General features: G+C 44.4%; 2 protein-coding genes across 5 annotated transcripts; one reads left to right on the forward strand and one right to left on the reverse strand.

Moving 5' to 3' along the window:
* Positions 1-607: 607 nt before the first annotated feature.
* LOC139554564 (C-type lectin domain family 4 member E-like) lies at positions 608-5,704 on the reverse strand. Of its 2 annotated transcripts, none has more exons than XM_071367459.1 (7): positions 5,526-5,704; positions 4,018-4,104; positions 3,526-3,648; positions 3,024-3,077; positions 2,479-2,630; positions 1,486-1,616; positions 608-1,289 (listed from the first exon to the last, which is right to left on the reverse strand). In XM_071367459.1, exons 1-7 carry the CDS (start codon positions 5,593-5,595, stop codon positions 1,100-1,102), a joined length of 807 nt encoding a protein of 268 aa, XP_071223560.1. In that variant the 5' UTR covers positions 5,596-5,704; the 3' UTR covers positions 608-1,099. The 2 variants fall into 2 exon arrangements, with proteins under 2 accessions (XP_071223560.1, XP_071223559.1); XM_071367458.1 differs by lacking the exon at positions 5,526-5,704 and adding an exon at positions 5,387-5,516.
* A 9,316-nt stretch (positions 5,705-15,020) lies between these two features.
* Positions 15,021-20,221, forward strand: LOC139554565 (adenylate kinase 2, mitochondrial). 3 transcript variants are annotated; one of them, XM_071367462.1, is made up of 7 exons: positions 15,021-15,198; positions 16,514-16,639; positions 16,850-16,960; positions 17,170-17,264; positions 17,554-17,626; positions 18,412-18,616; positions 20,024-20,221. In XM_071367462.1, the coding sequence occupies exons 1-7, from the start codon at positions 15,100-15,102 to the stop codon at positions 20,029-20,031; spliced, it is 717 nt and encodes a 238-aa protein (XP_071223563.1). In that variant the 5' UTR covers positions 15,021-15,099; the 3' UTR covers positions 20,032-20,221. The 3 variants fall into 3 exon arrangements, with proteins under 3 accessions (XP_071223563.1, XP_071223564.1, XP_071223561.1); XM_071367463.1 differs by lacking the exon at positions 18,412-18,616 and having other exon boundaries at positions 15,036-15,198; XM_071367460.1 differs by lacking the exon at positions 20,024-20,221 and having other exon boundaries at positions 15,036-15,198; positions 18,412-18,657.
* Positions 20,222-20,910: the final 689 nt, after the last annotated feature.

Consider the following 20,910-nt stretch of genomic DNA (forward strand, 5'->3'; position numbering starts at 1 on the left):
TAACTATGAGTTATTACAAATTAACTACAATATTTGTTAGTGTAATTACACATTTATTACACTGTAATATGGACCTCTTAAAATGAAGTCTTAGCAAAATAAATGATAAAGAACTTCACAGGGTGGTGAAAGTTCAAGGTGATACGCTTGATGCTCCTACAGAAAAGAATATCGAGGGTCTTATTTTGGCGGCATGATGATCAATGCTTGGCTGTCATTTGACAAATAAAAAATATCTCACTCTTTTGTCCATAATAATTGGCTATATAGTGCACACGCCAAAACTAGAGTGGGCACATTCGCTAAAACACATTTTTTTTCTTCACAAAACCATCAGTAGAGGTGAAAGTACTACGGAACCCCATTTAACTTGTATTTTGATTTGGGAATTGGAATTTAACCACAAAAGTTATTTTATGTGCACTAAGTCATCACCCACATCCTTTTATCCACAACATGTTCATTTGATGGAAACATCTCTGGTGGGAAAATGCGCATTCTATTTTTATGCCCATTTCTTTTTCTTTTCGCATGAACATCTGTCACCAATTGGACGGAAACCTAACTTCTATCAACAATGGACTAATGAAATAAATAGCAAAAGATAGTTTTTGGGTGGAGTTTTTCTTTAATAAAGAAAATGCTGAACTGAAGATATCTGACATGTTTTTTGTTAGGCTCAGTTGTAGATTTGGCTTGTTTTACATTATAGCATAAAACGCAAAAAGCATAAACGTATTGTTAATAACAAGCAGTCTGTAAACATCAGCAGTAAGCTACTGTAATACATTTACCAATACAGTTTATCCTCACTTCTTATTATAAATGTCAGCAAAAAGATACGTAAAGATACTTTTGTGTTCATAGGAAAATTGAATACTTTTTTTAGTTTCACACAGATACTGTATCACAGGGGTGCAACTTTGGTTTTAGAAGTGGGAGGGACATAAGGTATTTTTTATTTTATTTTACCCAGTCGGATAAACACTTCAAACAGACTACCCGACCGCTCGGAGGCGTCCGCATGGTCCTGAAGCACACCGCTGCGTGTTTTGTATCACATTCCAATGATAAAACTGGGGGGGACAAAAATGACATTTCAGAATAGCATTTTCTCACATATTCTTCTGTGAGACCAACCACAGTTGACATCAAACCAACTCTTGCCATTATGAGTACCATGTTTTTCTCCCATTCTAGCACAGTCTTCACCGTCTGGATTTTTTCTTTCCTTGTCTCCTTGCCAGTTGTCAGGCTCTTCCTTGCCATTTTGGGAAACAAACCAGAAGCTACAGAGGAATTACATTATAATTAATTCAGCCATCCATGTCCTCATATTAACTGCATTGTTTGGGAATCATCATTTCACCTGTATTTTTGTGTTTAGTCAATTATGAGAACACATCACAATACTCTAATGCTGTAGAAGCAATACTGAATGATCATGCTTTCGTAAATGTATTACTATTCAAAATAACTTCTGACCTGTTATTTGATTCAAGAGGTGTGTCGTCCACCCATAACCACTTTCCCTCTTCTTTTTGGTCTGTCAGTCCGATCCAGAACTTGTCTTCACCATGACTCATTATAGCACCAACTTTCTTATCTAAGATTGTCTTCACCAGGAATATTGATTGACAAATTATATTAGAGTGCTACAATGGGTTAAATGGATAGTTCACCCAAATGTTGCCTTACACTGATTGATAGCAGTCTATGGACTAGACGAGTACACCCAAGAACAGTAATCCACGCTTTTGTGGAACCTAAAGCTCAATGACTAAAAAGTGTTTTCATTTTATTGGTTTTGGTTATGAAATGCTAAAATTAGCGGTTGGTGACAACAGGGGAAGGGGGATACCTAGTCAGTTGTTCAACTGAATGCATTCAACTGAAATGTGTCTTCCGCATTTAACCCAACCCCTCTGAATCAGTGAGGTGCGGGGGGCTGCCATAATCGACATCCACGTCGTCGCCGCCCGGCTAACAGTGGGTTAACTGCCTTGCTCAGGGGCAGAATGACAGATGTTTACTTTGTCAGCTCAGGGATTCGATCCAGCAACCTTTCGGTTACTGGCCCAACGCTGTAACCACTAAAAGCGAGGTATTCAAAACAAAAGCGTGCTTTGCAGTCTCTCCTTGTCCGTAGACAAATTTCAGTTTAGCCTTATAAGGCAAAAAATACAAAATTATGTAATTGGTTGAATTATCTTTCAAACATGGTGTACTTGAATTTTTGTAGATTGCATGTTTAATTGCATGTGCTTTATAGTTGTTTTTTTCTCATTAGACTGACATGGTACTAAGCCCTCATAATAAAATGTAAAGCACTTTTAAATCTTATAAACCCATTGGCTCAATCTGTAATTTGTGGATACAAAATCTATTGCCCGACCACAGCCTTAATTAATGAAAGATAATATGGAAGGACAGATGCAATGTGTTATTTAATTCCCATTCAATAGTCGTGATAACTACCTGCTCATAATGGCTGTCTATGATGACCAGCTGTCCTCCCATGGAGACACATTTGCCCTGACTCTCAACCCAGGTCAGACTATCATTGGAAAAATAATAGCACTTTTTCCCCTGACACATCCAATCATGAGCACACATTGGACGCTCATGCTCTGTGGAGGGAGGGAACAGAAATAACCTGGTGATATATATGTCGTTGTCTATAGTCCAGTATTTGTAACATACTATATGAATAGTTACTTTTTTTAAATCTCACTGATTGTGTAAGATCCATACTGACATGAAAACACATTGATTTACTATGCATATACTTAGCCTCAGCCTAAGTGGGATAAGAAAAAAGCAGAAATAGACTGAAACCGAAGCAATAAAATTAGGTTTGAAGTGACTTCCATTTTCTTTTTTTACCATGGAATTTCTTAGAGTAATTCCAATTCCTTAATGGAGTTCATTCTATGATATAAAACATAGGCCTATGTAACAAAGCACTTTTTGGAATGACTGGATCTTGTGCCACTATTAATTTGGACATTCTCGCATAGTACCTGTGATTGTACAGCAAGTTCTCTGTTCAATCAATTCTTGATTATGTTTCAAAACTGTTGAGAAAAAAGAAAAAAACGAGTCACATTTTGTACTCAAACTTCCCCTTCTCTCTTCTGGTTAAAACATGTTAAATTTTTGCATCGTGACATCAATCATTTCCTCATAACTGAGAGGGTAAAGCCCATATACTATACACTTTCTATCGGGATGAAAATGTCACTGGAAATGTACTGTTTAGTATTCATCTTAGCATGTGTCACATGATCCAAAATTCACCTGCTGTAAGATTATTTTCAATCAAATATTTGAGATTTTGAAGAGTGCTGCACTGGGTTTGTGGGCTAATTGTATCAGTGTGAAAAAGACACATTTGAAACGTACAGTAATGAGTTTGACCCAACTTTCCTGTAGCTATCCTATCCCGCCTCATATGTGAACAGCCAGTTTGGGACTCCTAATCCTACTCTAGACTCCACCATGGGTCTACTCTATAGTACTTACAGAGAACCCCAAGTCCAATGACAGCACCCATCAGAAGAACACAGAGAGTCACCAGAACAACTCTGACAGGGTCATATCCACTTGGTTTGACCTTTGACCCCTCCTGAGAATCAGGGTCACCAGCTGAGGGGACAGAGAGAGAATATGAATCAGACTCCCATCAACTTTCTACTTAGTTTTATTGTATGTTAGACATGAAATCATCAAAACATGAAGAAAATGTATGATTCGTGGAACAAGGAACATGGTTTTTGAGGCTATGGAGACAAGGATGAGGAAAAATCTCAATTAGATTCTGTTCTGCATGCTGAAAACTTTTTTTCTCACCCATATGTGGTTGAGATATTTTCAGTTTGCTGAAAGCAAATGTTCTCATTGTTTTGCCTTGCTTGCAATTTGCACTGACTTCATCTGACCCACACAACCACACTCACACACACACACGTAACCACACACGCAGGCACTCACCCACACACACACACACACACTTACCATTAGGGTCGATAGATGGCTGGTTGCATCCGGTTCTGGAAATGGAGATTTCAGAGTGTGTGGTATCATTCACTGTGAATGCTGTTGCTGAAATGTAACCATGAACGTGTGAGAATAGGACAAAACTCCTCTCATCACATTGGCTGTTCAAGAACAAGCATTTTTGACACTCAATTTGTTAATGTAAAAAAATCGGCACAGATCACCGATAAAGCATGAGGCCTGCTTAAAAATGTTTATGCCAACCGGCTAAATATAGGTTTCTTGAAAACCCTTTTAATATACTGTCACGCCTTAGTTATCTTTGTTTTCTTTATTATTTTAGTTAGGTCAGGGTGTGACATGGGGGATGTTTGTGTGTTTTTGTCTCGTCTAGGGTGTTTGTATTTGTCTAGGGGGTGTTTGTAGAGTTCATGGGGTTGTGTTCATTGTAGGTGTTTATGTAAGTCTATGGTTGCCTAGATTGGTTCTCAATTAGAGACAGCTGTCTATCGTTGTCTCTGATTGGGAGCCATATTTAGGCAACCACAGTCATTAGGTAGGTGGTGGGTAATTGTCTATGTGTAAGTTGCCAGTGTCTGCACTTATTTGTTTTGCATAGCTTCACGGTCGTCGGTTTGTTGTTTTGTTTAGTTTGTTTTAGTGTTCTTCGTCTTTCTTAAATAAATACAATATGTATTTATATCACGCTGCGCCTTGGTCCTCTCTTTCACCCGAAGACGATCGTGACATATACCTACAAAGTACTAATTGAAATCCCTAAAATCTCTTTGTGATGTAACCCACTGGGCAAAAACGGGTTGAATCAACATTGTTTCCAAGTCATTTCAACCAAAAAAGTCAGTGTGATAACATTAAATTAACGTGGAAAACCGATTGAATTTGCAAAAAGTCGTCAACGTGAGGGTATTTTGTCTTTTTTTTAAACCAACTTTTAACCTAAATCCAATGACATGGTTGGTTGACAACTAAACCAAATGTAAATCAAAACTATACATTGAACTGTCATCTGTGCCCAGTGGGAAGTCATTTTGTTTTGAAATAGCTTAACAATATGCATTGTCAAATAAAGTCAATACAGTATTAATATAATTTCAGAATAATCTGGAAATTGAGAATGTGGGACTCGTCTCTGAGAGGTGGGGCTGGATGACCATGAGATCAAAATGATAGCTTTAACCATGTTTTGAAGCTATACAGTGTTTGTTTACAATTACGTTGTGCACAAACAATGTAGTACAACAAATTTACATTTGGCGTTCTGATGGGATAATACAGTTGAACTAAGCTCATGAGGCATTTATAAGTAATATTCTTCAAGAATCAATATCTATATATCATTAATATAAAAGTCTTAAAATGTATTTACCAATCGCAGATTGCCTCTTTAACATTAGATAGATATTTATGCAGGTAGAAGCTTTTTGTTGAACATTCTTCACATCCTGAGCATACAGCATGTCTATAAAAAAGCGTTTTTTTGTGACATATTTTAGTTTAGAACGTACCACAATTTTTTCCTTCAGTCCTTTGTTGCTTTTTGAACTTTACATCAGCATAGACTATTCCTTCAGACATAATTAGCTATTGCAATTGTCTGTCTTTCAGTGAGTCGAGATGGTTACTGATCCTAAACACTGCTACCAGGCACATATCACATCAACCCAAAATAGAAATGTCTTCTATATGATGGGAACTGAGAGAAGGAAGATGTTGAAAACAGCAGCAAAAAAGTTCCGCAATGACACTTCTCTTTTATCTGTTTCGGGCATTCATTCTCAACTAACAAACTAATATGTTAGCTATCACTATTAATTAATAAATGGTAGGCCTACTCCTATCATTGGTCATCCATTACATCCACACAGTTCAATCTCTTATTGACATGTAGCTGAACTACAGTGGGGAGAACAAGTATTTGATACACTGCCGATTTTGCAGGTTTTCCTACTTACAAAGCATGTAGAGGTCTGTAATGTTTATCATAGGTACACTTCAACTGTGAGAGACGGAATCTAAAACAAAAATCCAGAAAATCACATTGTATGATTTTTAAGTAATTAATTAGCATTTTATTGCATGACATAAGTATTTGATCACCTACCAACCAGTAAGAATTCCGCTCTCACAGACCTGTTAGTTTTTCTTTAAGAAGCCCTCCTGCTCTCCACTCATTACCTGTATTAACTGCACCTGTTTGAACTCGTTACCTGTATAAAAGACACCTGTCCACACACTCAATCAAACATACTCCAACCTCTCCATGGCCAAGACCAGAGAGCTGTGTAAGGACATTTACATTTTTACATTTAAGTCATTTAGCAGACGCTCTTATCCAGAGCGACTTACAAATTGGTGCATTCACCTTATGACATCCAGTGGAACAGCCACTTTACAATAGTGCATCTAAATCTTTTAAGGGGGGGGGGGGGGGGGGTGAGAAGGATTACTTTATCCTATCCTAGGTATTCCTTAAAGAGGTGGGGTTTCAGGTGTCTCCGGAAGGTGGTGATTGACTCCGCTGTCCTGGCGTCGTGAGGGAGTTTGTTCCACCATTGGGGGGCCAGAGCAGCGAACAGTTTTGACTGGGCTGAGCGGGAACTGTACTTCCTCAGTGGTAGGGAGGCGAGCAGGCCAGAGGTGGATGAACGCAGTGCCCTTGTTTGGGTGTAGGGCCTGATCAGAGCCTGGAGGTACTGAGGTGCCGTTCCCCTCACAGCTCCGTAGGCAAGCACCATGGTCTTGTAGCGGATGCGAGCTTCAACTGGAAGCCAGTGGAGAGAGCGGAGGAGCGGGGTGACGTGAGAGAACTTGGGAAGGTTGAACACCAGACGGGCTGCGGCGTTCTGGATGAGTTGTAGGGGTTTAATGGCACAGGCAGGGAGCCCAGCCAACAGCGAGTTGCAGTAATCCAGACGGGAGATGACAAGTGCCTGGATTAGGACCTGCGCCGCTTCCTGTGTGAGGCAGGGTCGTACTCTGCGGATGTTGTAGAGCATGAACCTACAGGAACGGGCCACCGCCTTGATGTTAGTTGAGAACGACAGGGTGTTGTCCAGGATCACGCCAAGGTTCTTAGCGCTCTGGGAGGAGGACACAATGGAGTTGTCAACCGTGATGGCGAGATCATGGAACGGGCAGTCCTTCCCCGGGAGGAAGAGCAGCTCCGTCTTGCCGAGGTTCAGCTTGAGGTGGTGATCCGTCATCCACACTGATATGTCTGCCAGACATGCAGAGATGCGATTCGCCACCTGGTCATCAGAAGGGGGAAAGGAGAAGATTAGTTGTGTGTCGTCTGCATAGCAATGATAGGAGAGACCATGTGAGGTTATGACAGAGCCAAGTGACTTGGTGTATAGCGAGAATAGGAGAGGGCCTAGAACAGAGCCCTGGGGGACACCAGTGGTGAGAGCACGTGGTGAGGAGACAGATTCTCGCCACGCCACCTGGTAGGAGCGACCTGTCAGGTAGGACGCAATCCAAGCGTGGGCCGCGCCGGAGATGCCCAACTCGGAGAGGGTGGAGAGGAGGATCTGATGGTTCACAGTATCGAAGGCAGCCGATAGGTCTAGAAGGATGAGAGCAGAGGAGAGAGAGTTAGCTTTAGCAGTGCGGAGCGCCTCCGTGATACAGAGAAGAGCAGTCTCAGTTGAATGACTAGTCTTGAAACCTGACTGATTTGGATCAAGAAGGACATTCTGAGAGAGATAGCGGGAGAGCTGGCCAAGGACGGCACGTTCAAGAGTTTTGGAGAGAAAAGAAGGGATACTGGTCTGTAGTTGTTGACATCGGAGGGATCGAGTGTAGGTTTTTTCAGAAGGGGTGCAACTCTCGCTCTCTTGAAGACGGAAGGGACGTAGCCAGCGGTCAGGGATGAGTTGATGAGCGAGGTGAGGTAAGGGAGAAGGTCTCCGGAAATGGTCTGGAGAAGAGAGGAGGGGATAGGGTCAAGCGGGCAGGTTGTTGGGCGGCCGGCCGTCACAAGACGCGAGATTTCATCTGGAGAGAGAGGGGAGAAAGAGGTCAGAGCACAGGGTAGGGCAGTGTGAGCAGAACCAGCGGTGTCGTTTGACTTAGCAAACGAGGATCGGATGTCGTCGACCTTCTTTTCAAAATGGTTGACGAAGTCATCTGCAGAGAGGGAGGAGGGGGGGGGGGGGTGAGAAGGATTACTTTATCCTATCCTAGGTATTCCTTAAAGAGGTGGGGTTTCAGGTGTCTCCGGAAGGTGGTGATTGACTCCGCTGTCCTGGCGTCGTGAGGGAGTTTGTTCCACCATTGGGGGGCCAGAGCAGCGAACAGTTTTGACTGGGCTGAGCGGGAACTGTACTTCCTCAGTGGTAGGGAGGCGAGCAGGCCAGAGGTGGATGAACGCAGTGCCCTTGTTTGGGTGTAGGGCCTGATCAGAGCCTGGAGGTACTGAGGTGCCGTTCCCCTCACAGCTCCGTAGGCAAGCACCATGGTCTTGTAGCGGATGCGAGCTTCAACTGGAAGCCAGTGGAGAGAGCGGAGGAGCGGGGTGACGTGAGAGAACTTGGGAAGGTTGAACACCAGACGGGCTGCGGCGTTCTGGATGAGTTGTAGGGGTTTAATGGCACAGGCAGGGAGCCCAGCCAACAGCGAGTTGCAGTAATCCAGACGGGAGATGACAAGTGCCTGGATTAGGACCTGCGCCGCTTCCTGTGTGAGGCAGGGTCGTACTCTGCGGATGTTGTAGAGCATGAACCTACAGGAACGGGCCACCGCCTTGATGTTAGTTGAGAACGACAGGGTGTTGTCCAGGATCACGCCAAGGTTCTTAGCGCTCTGGGAGGAGGACACAATGGAGTTGTCAACCGTGATGGCGAGATCATGGAACGGGCAGTCCTTCCCCGGGAGGAAGAGCAGCTCCGTCTTGCCGAGGTTCAGCTTGAGGTGGTGATCCGTCATCCACACTGATATGTCTGCCAGACATGCAGAGATGCGATTCGCCACCTGGTCATCAGAAGGGGGAAAGGAGAAGATTAGTTGTGTGTCGTCTGCATAGCAATGATAGGAGAGACCATGTGAGGTTATGACAGAGCCAAGTGACTTGGTGTATAGCGAGAATAGGAGAGGGCCTAGAACAGAGCCCTGGGGGACACCAGTGGTGAGAGCACGTGGTGAGGAGACAGATTCTCGCCACGCCACCTGGTAGGAGCGACCTGTCAGGTAGGACGCAATCCAAGCGTGGGCCGCGCCGGAGATGCCCAACTCGGAGAGGGTGGAGAGGAGGATCTGATGGTTCACAGTATCGAAGGCAGCCGATAGGTCTAGAAGGATGAGAGCAGAGGAGAGAGAGTTAGCTTTAGCAGTGCGGAGCGCCTCCGTGATACAGAGAAGAGCAGTCTCAGTTGAATGACTAGTCTTGAAACCTGACTGATTTGGATCAAGAAGGACATTCTGAGAGAGATAGCGGGAGAGCTGGCCAAGGACGGCACGTTCAAGAGTTTTGGAGAGAAAAGAAGGGATACTGGTCTGTAGTTGTTGACATCGGAGGGATCGAGTGTAGGTTTTTTCAGAAGGGGTGCAACTCTCGCTCTCTTGAAGACGGAAGGGACGTAGCCAGCGGTCAGGGATGAGTTGATGAGCGAGGTGAGGTAAGGGAGAAGGTCTCCGGAAATGGTCTGGAGAAGAGAGGAGGGGATAGGGTCAAGCGGGCAGGTTGTTGGGCGGCCGGCCGTCACAAGACGCGAGATTTCATCTGGAGAGAGAGGGGAGAAAGAGGTCAGAGCACAGGGTAGGGCAGTGTGAGCAGAACCAGCGGTGTCGTTTGACTTAGCAAACGAGGATCGGATGTCGTCGACCTTCTTTTCAAAATGGTTGACGAAGTCATCTGCAGAGAGGGAGGAGGGGGGGGAGGGGGAGGAGGATTCAGGAGGGAGGAGAAGGTGGCAAAGAGCTTCCTAGGGTTAGAGGCAGATGCTTGGAATTTAGAGTGGTAGAAAGTGGCTTTAGCAGCAGAGACAGAAGAGGAAAATGTAGAGAGGAGGGAGTGAAAGGATGCCAGGTACGCAGGGAGGCGAGTTTTCCTCCATTTCCGCTCGGCTGCCCGGAGCCCTGTTCTGTGAGCTCGCAATGAGTCGTCGAGCCACGGAGCGGGAGGGGAGGACCGAGCCGGCCTGGAGGATAGGGGACATAGAGAATCAAAGGATGCAGAAAGGGAGGAGAGGAGGGTTGAGGAGGCAGAATCAGGAGATAGGTTGGAGAAGGTTTGAGCAGAGGGAAGAGATGATAGGATGGAAGAGGAGAGGGTAGCGGGGGAGAGAGAGCGAAGGTTGGGACGGCGCGATACCATCCGAGTAGGGGCAGTGTGGGAAGTGTTGGATGAGAGCGAGAGGGAAAAGGATACAAGGTAGTGGTCGGAGACTTGGAGGGGAGTTGCAATGAGGTTAGTGGAAGAACAGCATCTAGTAAAGATGAGGTCGAGCGTATTGCCTGCCTTGTGAGTAGGGGGGGAAGGTGAGAGGGTGAGGTCAAAAGAGGAGAGGAGTGGAAAGAAGGAGGCAGAGAGGAATGAGTCAAAGGTAGACGTGGGGAGGTTAAAGTCGCCCAGAACTGTGAGGGGTGAGCCGTCCTCAGGAAAGGAGCTTATCAAGGCATCAAGCTCATTGATGAACTCTCCGAGGGAACCTGGAGGGCGATAAATGATAAGGATGTTAAGCTTGAAAGGGCTGGTAACTGTGACAGCATGGAATTCAAAGGAGGCGATAGACAGATGGGTAAGGGGAGAAAGAGAGAATGACCACTTGGGAGAGATGAGGATCCCGGTGCCACCACCCTGCTGACCAGAAGCTCTCGGGGTGTGCGAGAACACGTGGGCGGACGAAGAGAGAGCAGTAGGAGTAGCAGTGTTATCTGTGGTGATCCATGTTTCCGTCAGTGCCAAGAGGTCGAGGGACTGGAGGGAGGCATAGGCTGAGATGAACTCTGCCTTGTTGGCCGCAGATCGGCAGTTCCAGAGGCTACCGGAGACCTGGAACTCCACGTGGGTCGTGCGTGCTGGGACCACCAGATTAGGGTGGCCGCGGCCACGCGGTGTGGAGCGTTTGTATGGTCTGTGCAGAGAGGAGAGAACAGGGATAGACAGACACATAGTTGACAGGCTACAGAAGAGACTACGCTAATGCAAAGGAGATTGGAATGACAAGTGGACTACGCGTCTCGAATGTTCAGAAAGTTAAGCTTACGTAGCAAGAATCTTATTGACTAGAATGATTAAGATGATACAGTACTGCTGAAGTAGGCTAGCTGGCAGTGGCTGCGTTGTTGACACTACACTAATCAAGTCGTTCCGTTGAGTGTAATAGTTTCTACAGTGCTGCTATTCGGGGGCTAGCTGGCTAGCTAGCAGTGTTGATTACGTTACGTTGCGTTAAAAGAACGACAGTAGCTGGCTAGCTAACCTAGAAAATCGCTCTAGACTACACAATTATCTTTGATACAAAGACGGCTATGTAGCTAGCTGTGTAGCTAGCTACGATCAAACAAATCAAACCGTTGTACTGTAATGAAATGAAATGAAAATGTGATACTACCTGTGGAGCGAAGCGGAATGCGACCGGGTTGTTGAGTGCGGAAGTTCTATTCGGTAGACGTTGGCTAGCTGTTGGCTAGCTAGCAGTGTCTCCTATGTTAAGGACGACAAATAGCTGGCTAGCTAACCTCGGTAAATTAAGATAATCACTCTAAAACTACACACTCTAAACTACACAATTATCTTGGATACGAAGACAGCAAAGACAACTATGTAGCTAGCTAACACTACACTAATCAAGTCGTTCAGTTGAGTGTAATAGTTGCTACAGTGCTGCTATTCGGTAGACGGTGGACGTTTGCTAGCTGGCTAGCTGCTGGGCAGATAGCAGTGTAGACTGCGTTAGGACGACGTAATACGATAATTACGCAATTATTTTTGATACAAAGACGGCTATGTAGCTAGCTAAGAAGAAATTGCTAAGATTAGACAAATCAAACCGTTGTACTATAATTGAATGTAATGAAATGTAATGAAAAGTTATACTACCTGCGGACCAAAGCGCGAATGCGACCGCTCGCTCCAACCCGGAAGTGATATTGGACATCAGGGATAAAATTGTAGACCTGCACAAGGCTGGGATGGGCTACAGGACAATAGGCAAGCAGCTTGGTAAGAAGGCAACAACTGTTGGCGCAATTATTAGAAAATGGAAGAAGTTCAAGATGACGGTCAATCACCCTCGGTCTGGGGCTCCATGCAAGATCTCACCTCGTGGGGCATCAATGATCATGAGGAATGTGAGGGATCAGCCCAGAACTACACGGCAGGACCTGGTCAATGACCTGAAGAGAGCTGGGACCACAGTCTCAAAGAAAACCATTAGTAACACACTACGCCATCATGGATTAAAATCCTGCAGCGCACGCAAGGTCCCCCTGCTCAAGCCAGCGCATGTCCAGGCCCGTCTGAAGTTTGCCAATGACCATCTGGATGATCCAGAGGAGGAATGGGAGAAGGTCATGTGGTCTGATGAGACAAAAATAGAGCTATTTTGGTCTAAACTCCACTCGCCGTGTTTGGAGGAAGAAGAAGGATGAGTACAACCCCAAGAACACCATCCCAACCGTGAAGCATGGAGGTGGAAACATCATTCTTTGGGGATGCCTTTCTGCAATGGGGACAGGACGACTGCACCGTATTGAGGGGAGGATGGATGGGGCCATGTATTGCGAGATCTTGGCCAACAACCTCCTTCCCTCAATAAGAGCATTGAAGATGGGTCGTGGCTGGGTCTTCCAGCATGACAACGACCCAAAACACACAGCCAGGGCAACTAAGTAGTGGCTCCGTAAGAAGCATCTCAAGGTCCTGGAGTGGCCTAGCCAGTCTCCAGACCTGAACCCAATAGAAAATCTTTGGAGGGAGCTGAAAGTCCGTATTGCCCAGCGACAGCCCCGAAACCTGAAGGATCTGGAGAAGTTCTGTATGGAGGAGTGGGCCAAAATCCCTGCTGCAGTGTGTGCAAACCTGGTCAAGAACTACAGGAAACGTATGATCTCTGTAATTGCAAACAAAGGTTTCTGTACCAAATATTAAGTTCTGCTTTTCTGATGTATCAAATACTTATGTCATGCAATAAAATGCAAATTAATTACTTAAAAATCATACAATGTGATTTTCTGGATTTTTGTTTTAGATTCCGTCTCTCACAGTTGAAGTGTACCTATGATAAAAATTACAAACCTCTACATGCTTTGTAAGTAGGAAAACCTGCATAATCGGCAGTGTATCAAATACTTGTTCTCCCCACTGTACATGAGACATTGGAATCTTATTAGTTTGATTAATAGTATGTTTCTCTTGTTTGCTTCTAAAAGCTCTTAGTTTAGATAACTACTGTGGTTTTATTAGAAGTCTGTTGGTTTTCTTGTTAGTTGGAAAAGTATTATTTGAACAATCTTTAATTAGGGGTTTGCCTACAAAGACAGATGTGACATTTATATTTATTACAGCGTTAAAAGTATCTACATTAATGCTTGCTCATTAGAGACAAAATAAGAATTGAAGTTTGGTGTTTGGCATTTCCTCAAGTCAAATGTCCTGGACTGGTACATCGATGACATGATGAAGATACACTGTGTGGACATTATGACAACTCTGTCTTTCCATCTAATCCGTCATTCCATCTTTACCATCTAATCAGCCCTGTCTTAATTGGATATGAATTTGATAATGTAATGACTGATCTCCCAGTGTAGTGTGCATAAACAGTGTTCATGTTATCAGGGATCCTTGGGACATCCCTACCCTATACCCTAAACCCTAAACTCTAAGCTTAACCCCTACCCTACCCTACCCTACCCTAACCTTAACCATAACATTTCCTTAAGCCTTAACATAACCATTTAAATGTAATTTTTAATGGGGTGACATCAGAGTTGGGATGTCCCAATGATCCCGTTTAGACTTTAAAAACTGCAGTAGCAAGATGGGGCATTGAACACGATTGAATCATTTCCACAGCTAATAGTTTCCTACCATTTGACTACTCATTCATTTCATTATAGAGTGAGCTTCCAACAAACACCTATATATAGACACAAATAACAATGTTAATAATAATAATTTATTTAACTTGTATACCGCTTTTCATTACAGAAAATAATATCAAAGCACATAAAAAGCAAAACAAACAAACAATTTAAATGGAGATTGAATGTCTATGCTGCAGATGTAAGGCTGGGAGTTGAGGCAGTTTGGATTAGAGAGTGATGGGGGCTTTGACCTTACAGCCAGGGTGAATTTATTTTACCTTTACCTAACTGGGCAAGTCAGTTAAGAACACATTCTTATTTTCAATGACAGCCTAGTGGGTTATCTGCCTTGTTCAAAGGCAGAACGACAGATTTGTACCTTGTCAGGTCAGGGATTCGATTTTACAATCTTTCGGTTACTAGTCCAACGCCCTAACCACTAGGCTACGCTGAAACAAAGACAGTCTGACAAACAGGCCCAGAATGCTTCGTCAGTGCACCACATCTGCTTCTCCGACGGTCAGTGCCTCTCCGTGGGTACTGGTCCTCCAATGCCGAACATGTAGCACCCACCTATGTTAAACCATCGCAGCTGAAAATCGCACAAAAAGCAACTACATCTTGGCAGTGGTTAAGAACAGTCCATGAGTCTCTTCTGCCATCTCTGGACACATCATGCAGTACTTGTAATTCTTCCCGACAGATGAAATAATAATAATAATACTAATTATTCATTCATAATTATAATAACAATTAACAAATAATAATAATAATAATGATAGAGGATTATGTAACTAATAACAATGTTCATTTTCATTTTGATGGTCCCTGACCAAAGAAGATTCATAATTGCATATGCAAAACCCGGATGTTATATCAAGAAACGTACTATTTCAGCAAATCAGTGTGTAGGACGCTTGACTGAGCCATCTAATGGCCAATGAGATGGAAGTATTTTCTGATAAAGAGAGGGTCATCCAGGAAGAAGGCGGTGACACTTCCTTTCTTGGGCGAGTTGGCAGATAAGAAAAGTGGACGACTGAAGTGAACATGGCCCCCAGCACGCAACGGAATGAAGTTGTGTCCGACGTAAAAAAGGGAATTCGGGCAATCCTGCTCGGACCCCCTGGTGCTGGGAAAGGAACACAGGTGAGTGAGTTATGCTAACTTGCTAAGGAAGTGTAGGAATGGGAAACCTCCTGGCCCACACTGCCGACTAACTTTATACACCCTGTCCTGAAGTTCATTCTGAATTGGCTTGCATAGATGGCTATCTCTGCTCGCTTGACTAAGTCGCGGGTAATGAATTGGGTAGCTAGATCAGACGAATAAGGAAGTATCATAAAAGTTGTATCTAGCTCGCTAACCAGTTATGAGCGTCTGTCAAGTGGAATGTAACTAATTCCCTCTTGGCTCCCACTATCTGGTGCTGGCAAGTTTGACTGTGTGCCAAGGTGTTGCAAGATCACAATGTGGTACTCGTCTCTGAGGTCGCATGCCAATCGTTTGTGTGACGAGTCCTAAAGATAAGAGGGCCCTTTCAACGTCACATTAGGTGACTGTATGCGAATCATACTCTCCAGCTGGCCAGAGCCAACTGCTTTCACTTGATCTAACCAGGTTCAGTTAAAACGTGTAACCTCTTGACTTCCCCGTCAATAAGCTCAATGAAGTTCTTATTTAATTTCTGGGCGTATGTGGTCCAGGAGAGCAACCGCTTGTGCAGGGTTTTGTTAGGTAGTTATGTCAGGTGTGTTTAGGCTGATCTGGAACAAAAGCTGATACACCCTGCAGCTTCCCACGACCAGAGTTGGGGACTTCTGTATTTCCTTGCAGTCCTGTATCCATATGTCTTTCATGGCTATAGTAGCTGCACAGCATTGTAAATACACACACACACGTACTGAATACATTTTTATTTTTTATTTTTTGCACAGGCTGGTAAAAGTACTGTAGGGGGCTTTCAGACAAATGCTTTGAATATCCCAAGTATGTAGTCAGTCCCCTGAGGGTTTGGTCTTTTTTTCTGTTGTGGCACAACTTGAACATCCCCACTGAAATGTAAAAACAAAATGGCAACATGATTGTGTCCTTGAAACTACAGTAATGCATGTGCTATGAAGTTAATTATTCAACACTTACTTTGTGCCTTCCCCACACACATTCAGACTCATGTCATGTGTGGAGGCTACGTTCTGTAGCTGAAGGAATTTTGCGCTTCGACTGTGCTAAAAATATGGATAACAGCCAGCCATTTTACGATTCAGCACGACTTTAATCCTTTGACGGGGTCCAACCTGTTGTAGTAGTTTGCCAGGTTGGGATGCGCATATTCTTGGCCATACTCTTCTCCTCAGAGTTGTCAAGTTGCAATTTCGAGACGTGACTACCTAAATGCTACACCTTTTGCCCTTACAACATGAGGCTTGATGCCAATACCCACGCTCTCCCTCTCTCCTCCAAGGCTCCTCGGTTGGCAGAGCAGTACTGCGTGTGTCATCTGGCCACGGGGGACATGCTGAGGGCCATGGTGGCATCTGGCTCTGGGCTCGGCAAGAGGCTCAAGGAGACCATGGATGCTGGGAAACTGGTAAGATGTGTAGTGTGTTTTCATGTTAGTTCTGAACATGTTTCTGCGTGCATTTTTGAAATGGGAATTAATCTTTTGTGTCACTGGTGCTGTAACTTAGTGGTAATCAGAGACCGGTTTACTTGGGCCTTTGTCCTAATTGTGTGTTCTCATGCATTTATTTTCACTGCTCATCACTCTGTGAATTTACTCCTGTCAAATGACTCATAGGTCAGTGATGAGATGGTGGTAGAACTCATAGAAAAGAACCTGGACACGCCTCCCTGTAAGAAGGGGTTCCTATTGGATGGATTCCCCCGCACAGTGAAACAAGCAGAGATGGTGAGGATTGGTTGGTGCCTGACTCCATTTTGCTGTCAATCCCCCAGAGCAAAAGTTTGTCTTTCTGTTAGTCAAGCATAAGCAGTAGTAAACATCACACAAAATGAATGCGGGGGGGTGTGAACTACGTTTACCCTCAAATTTACCACTGAGCATATGAACCTGTTACCTCCCTGCTCCCATGTTTCATGACTCCCTCTGTCTCATAGCTGGATGACTTGCTGGCGAAGCGCACAGAGAAGCTGGACTCTGTGATCGAGTTCTCCGTCGACGACTCCCTACTGGTGCGCAGGATCTGTGGCAGGTAGGACCAGATATTCTGCGGTGCCCTGTGGTCTGAGCTAGTTATTATCGACCACTTGTAGGACAAATAATGTTGCAGAGCAATACCACCTCATCCACGACAAACAATGCTCTGTATTGAAGACACTGCTTCAAAGAGCGGAAGTGATGTACCTGTAGTCCATTGAAATGGTCACATCAGCATGTCAAAAAGGGCTTCTTTGTGTGGCCATGGTGGGATATAGTGTAAGCCTTTGAAGTGGGCCACGGGCAGTGTGGGTGGAGGACTAACCTTCTCCTCTCCCCCTCAGACTAATTCACCAGCCTAGTGGTCGCTCCTACCACGAGGAGTTCAACCCACCCAAAGAGCCAATGAAGGACGACGTAAGTATTTTGTCGACGGACGTCGCCCTTCCTGAGTCTGGAAATCTTACTTCTATTGTAGATCCCAATCTGCTAACTCGTGTTCAAATGCGTTTCTTGGTCAACTTGCACTTCAAAAGTGTGTGTGTGTGTTCAAGTTTGGTCAAACATGCACTTAACAAGTGTCTATGCTTGTAATATGACAAAGCAGTGGCTCATTTGCACACAGTCTTTCACAAGTGTTGTGAAACCCCTTGGCTAGGAGCTTCTGTGCTAATGGCTCTGAGCTCTTGTTTCATTTAGCAGATGAGTTTATCCAGAGCGACTTACAGTAGTGAGTGCCTACATCTCATACTATTCCCCCCTTCTCTGTACTGGTCCCACGTGGGAATTGAACCCACAACCCTATCGTTGCAATGCTCTACCAACTGAGCCACGTGGGACCATTTCAGATGCTCAGCACAGATGGCTTTCAACACACACGAGGGGTTGTAATGTGTGTGTGGTGTACCCAGAGATGTAGCTCAGTGCTACTGGCTGGGGAAACAATTTGACACAGCTCCAAACCTTCACAAGCCCTTCTGTGTTCATCATAGCTCTGACAAGACTGTATAGGAGAGAATTTAATATGGCAGATGCATTTGCCCAACTTGAGATCTAGGGGGCGCCATCACCATATTTCCTACATTGATCCAAGTCTTTCAGATCTGTCAACTCAAAGGGGTGGGGAAAAAGACCTGACCAGAGAAAGAAACCAAAATTGCCCTTTTCACCCATGAAAGGTTTAATCTCTCTGTCCCCATCAGGTGACAGGGGAGCCGCTGATGCGCCGCAGCGACGACAATGCGTCGACGCTGCGCTCACGGCTGGAGGCCTACCACGGGCAGACGGTGCCCCTGGTCAAATACTACAGTGCCCGCGGCCTGCACAAGGCAGTCGACGCCGGCCAGTCCCCCGACGTCGTCTTCGCCTCCATCCTCGCCGCCTTCTCCTCGGCCGCAGCCGCCACCTGTAAAGACCCGGTGCTCTTCGTCTAAGCTCCCTCTTCCTTTTCTGTCTCTCCTTCACGCTCCTATCGTCTAGCTTTCCAACTCTCCTTTTTGAATCTTTCTCTCTCGAGACTAGTCTGTGCTCCGCTCTCCTGCCCCTCTTCGTCTCTCTGCTCTCCACTTTCTTCATTCTGTGGTGGGGTGTCTCTACCTTGTACTTGAATGCTCTCCACTACTGGGACTTGAATAGACTTCTCCTGGAAACTACAGAGACTGGACTAGCTGGTTATAATGGAGTGTATTTTCCCCTTGGGCCAGGTATACATATCAGTGGTAATCAAAGGCATGTTTCTTTGTCACATTCTTTGTAAACAGGTGTAGACTAACAGTGAAATGCTTACTTACGGGCGCTTCCCAATAATGCAGAGGAAAAAAAGATGAATAATAACACAAGGAATAAATACACAATTACTAACGATAACGTGGCTATATACACATGTCTATATAATGTAGCTTCAGTGATGGTCCCTGTCCTTGGATTAAATTGAGGAAGCAGTTGGGAATAGGGATGTGATTAAGAATGAATTACACTTCATCTGAATGTAATGAGTCCTGGGCTAGATGACAGGGACAGCTAATGTCGTACAATGTCAGAAGTCTACTCAGGAATTCATTATGAATCTATTGCCTCTTCTACTTTGACACCTTGTGTGCTTTGGTTAGTGAAAGCATGCTACTTTTCTAGAGTATAGTCAAAGTACCTGTCATACAATGTACATTTAGTTCCTGTTAACCAACACTTGTCTTTGTTCCTATTGATGTGATTTATATTCCACACTATGACTAGGCTACCAGTTGACTCCTTTGCCCTTTCCTTTATCCTGTCTAGATTTGTCCCCTCTCTGTAGACTGACTTCTCCTCTGAATGCATGATGTTCTCAGGGTAGTCAGAAAACGAGAGCGGTTGTATTATGTGACACTATATTGGCCAGTAGGCTTGCGGTTTGAATTTTTCTAGCTTGACTAGATAATGTTAAAAGTATCAAAACAATGACACCACTGCATTGCATGCTGCTTTAGTTCATGTAGTCAAGTTTTCTACTTGCAAAATTATTGTTAATCTACTGCTGTCACCATTGTAGTTCAGCGTTAATTTAAATTTATGCGAAGCCTAATGGCTGATGCTTTTGATTGTTAAATGTTGATGCACTAAGTTTTAAAATGGATGTTGGAAGCCTAATTGCACTATAGATGGACAGGATTGTTAAGTTGAACAAGGACCTGTAGCTGTCCAAGGGAGCAACTTGAGGCTGTAGCTATACGTTCTGCCTCATGCAGCTTTGAATGACCCAAAACTCAGTATTTTGTTAAAATGTTTGTGCGCATGTCTTTAAATTCACCTGAGACTCTTTCTTTTTTTCCCCCCCAGCTGTTTGAATCCCTGCTTGTCCAATCCTGGCAACGGAAACGAGGGAGGGGGAGGAGGAACTGTAGCACTTAATTTTGGAATCTTGCTGGAGGATGCGCGAGTGTAATGTACTGCATTCTACAAGGAACACGTGGAGCCATCTTGAAATTGACTTTGATTATGTTACCCTTCTAATAAAATGAAGCCGCTGTTCGACAATCATTTTGTAGCCTCCCTTTGTGCTGATTACTACTATAATATTACTTGCTACTAGTGTAACACTCAACTGCCATTATCGCAATGTGAATTTAGTCATGGTTTACTTTGCATATTGGGTGTATGTCTTTATGGAACATAATGCATTAGCCTGTAGAGTGGGTCATGTTCATACTTGTCAAATGTGTAATCCGGTTACCTGGTCAGGAAATTCTCTAAATTATTAGACACTGAACGATGTACTTTGAGGACATGAATCCAAGTACATTGCGCCAGCACTCAATCAACTGCCTTGTTCGGGGGCGGCAGGTAGCCAAAAGCCAGAGCGTAGGACTTGTAACTGAAAGGTTGCAAGATCGACTCTCCGAGGCCCCTGAACAAGGCAGTTTACCCACTGTTCCTAGGCTGTCATTGAAAAGAGGAATTTGATCTTAACTGACTTGACTAGTTAAATAAAATATATATCTAAAGTTGGATGGAATTCGTCATCGACTGTGGTGAGCACTCTTTAGGATTTGACTTATTTCTGGGATCTCTTACACAAAATAATGTTCAAGTTCCAGGTGATTTCATTCCACAAACAAAATATTGACATCAGTTTCCCTTCGTCAAGACCCACCAGTAAGTGCATTTTGAGCTTCCAACGGTGACGTCACTACGGACGGGTGGGGTTTCCGTGTTCTATGTTGGTA

Source organism: Salvelinus alpinus, chromosome 26, assembly GCF_045679555.1.
Source record: "Salvelinus alpinus chromosome 26, SLU_Salpinus.1, whole genome shotgun sequence".
Taxonomy (NCBI): domain Eukaryota; kingdom Metazoa; phylum Chordata; class Actinopteri; order Salmoniformes; family Salmonidae; genus Salvelinus; species Salvelinus alpinus.

Coding starts and splice junctions, on each gene's coding strand:
- LOC139554564 (XM_071367458.1), bottom strand. CDS start 5,477: ATGCTGTATGCTCAGGATGTGAAGAATGTTCAACAAAAAGCTTCTACC. Junction 3,078..3,525: donor CATTGGACTTGGGGTTCTCT/GTAAGTACTATA, acceptor TTTTCTCAACAG/TTTTGAAACATAATCAAGAA. Junction 2,631..3,023: donor AACTTGCTGTACAATCACAG/GTACTATGCGAG, acceptor CTCCCTCCACAG/AGCATGAGCGTCCAATGTGT.
- LOC139554565 (XM_071367460.1), top strand. CDS start 15,100: ATGGCCCCCAGCACGCAACGGAATGAAGTTGTGTCCGACGTAAAAAAG. Junction 16,640..16,849: donor CCATGGATGCTGGGAAACTG/GTAAGATGTGTA, acceptor AATGACTCATAG/GTCAGTGATGAGATGGTGGT. Junction 16,961..17,169: donor CAGTGAAACAAGCAGAGATG/GTGAGGATTGGT, acceptor TCTGTCTCATAG/CTGGATGACTTGCTGGCGAA.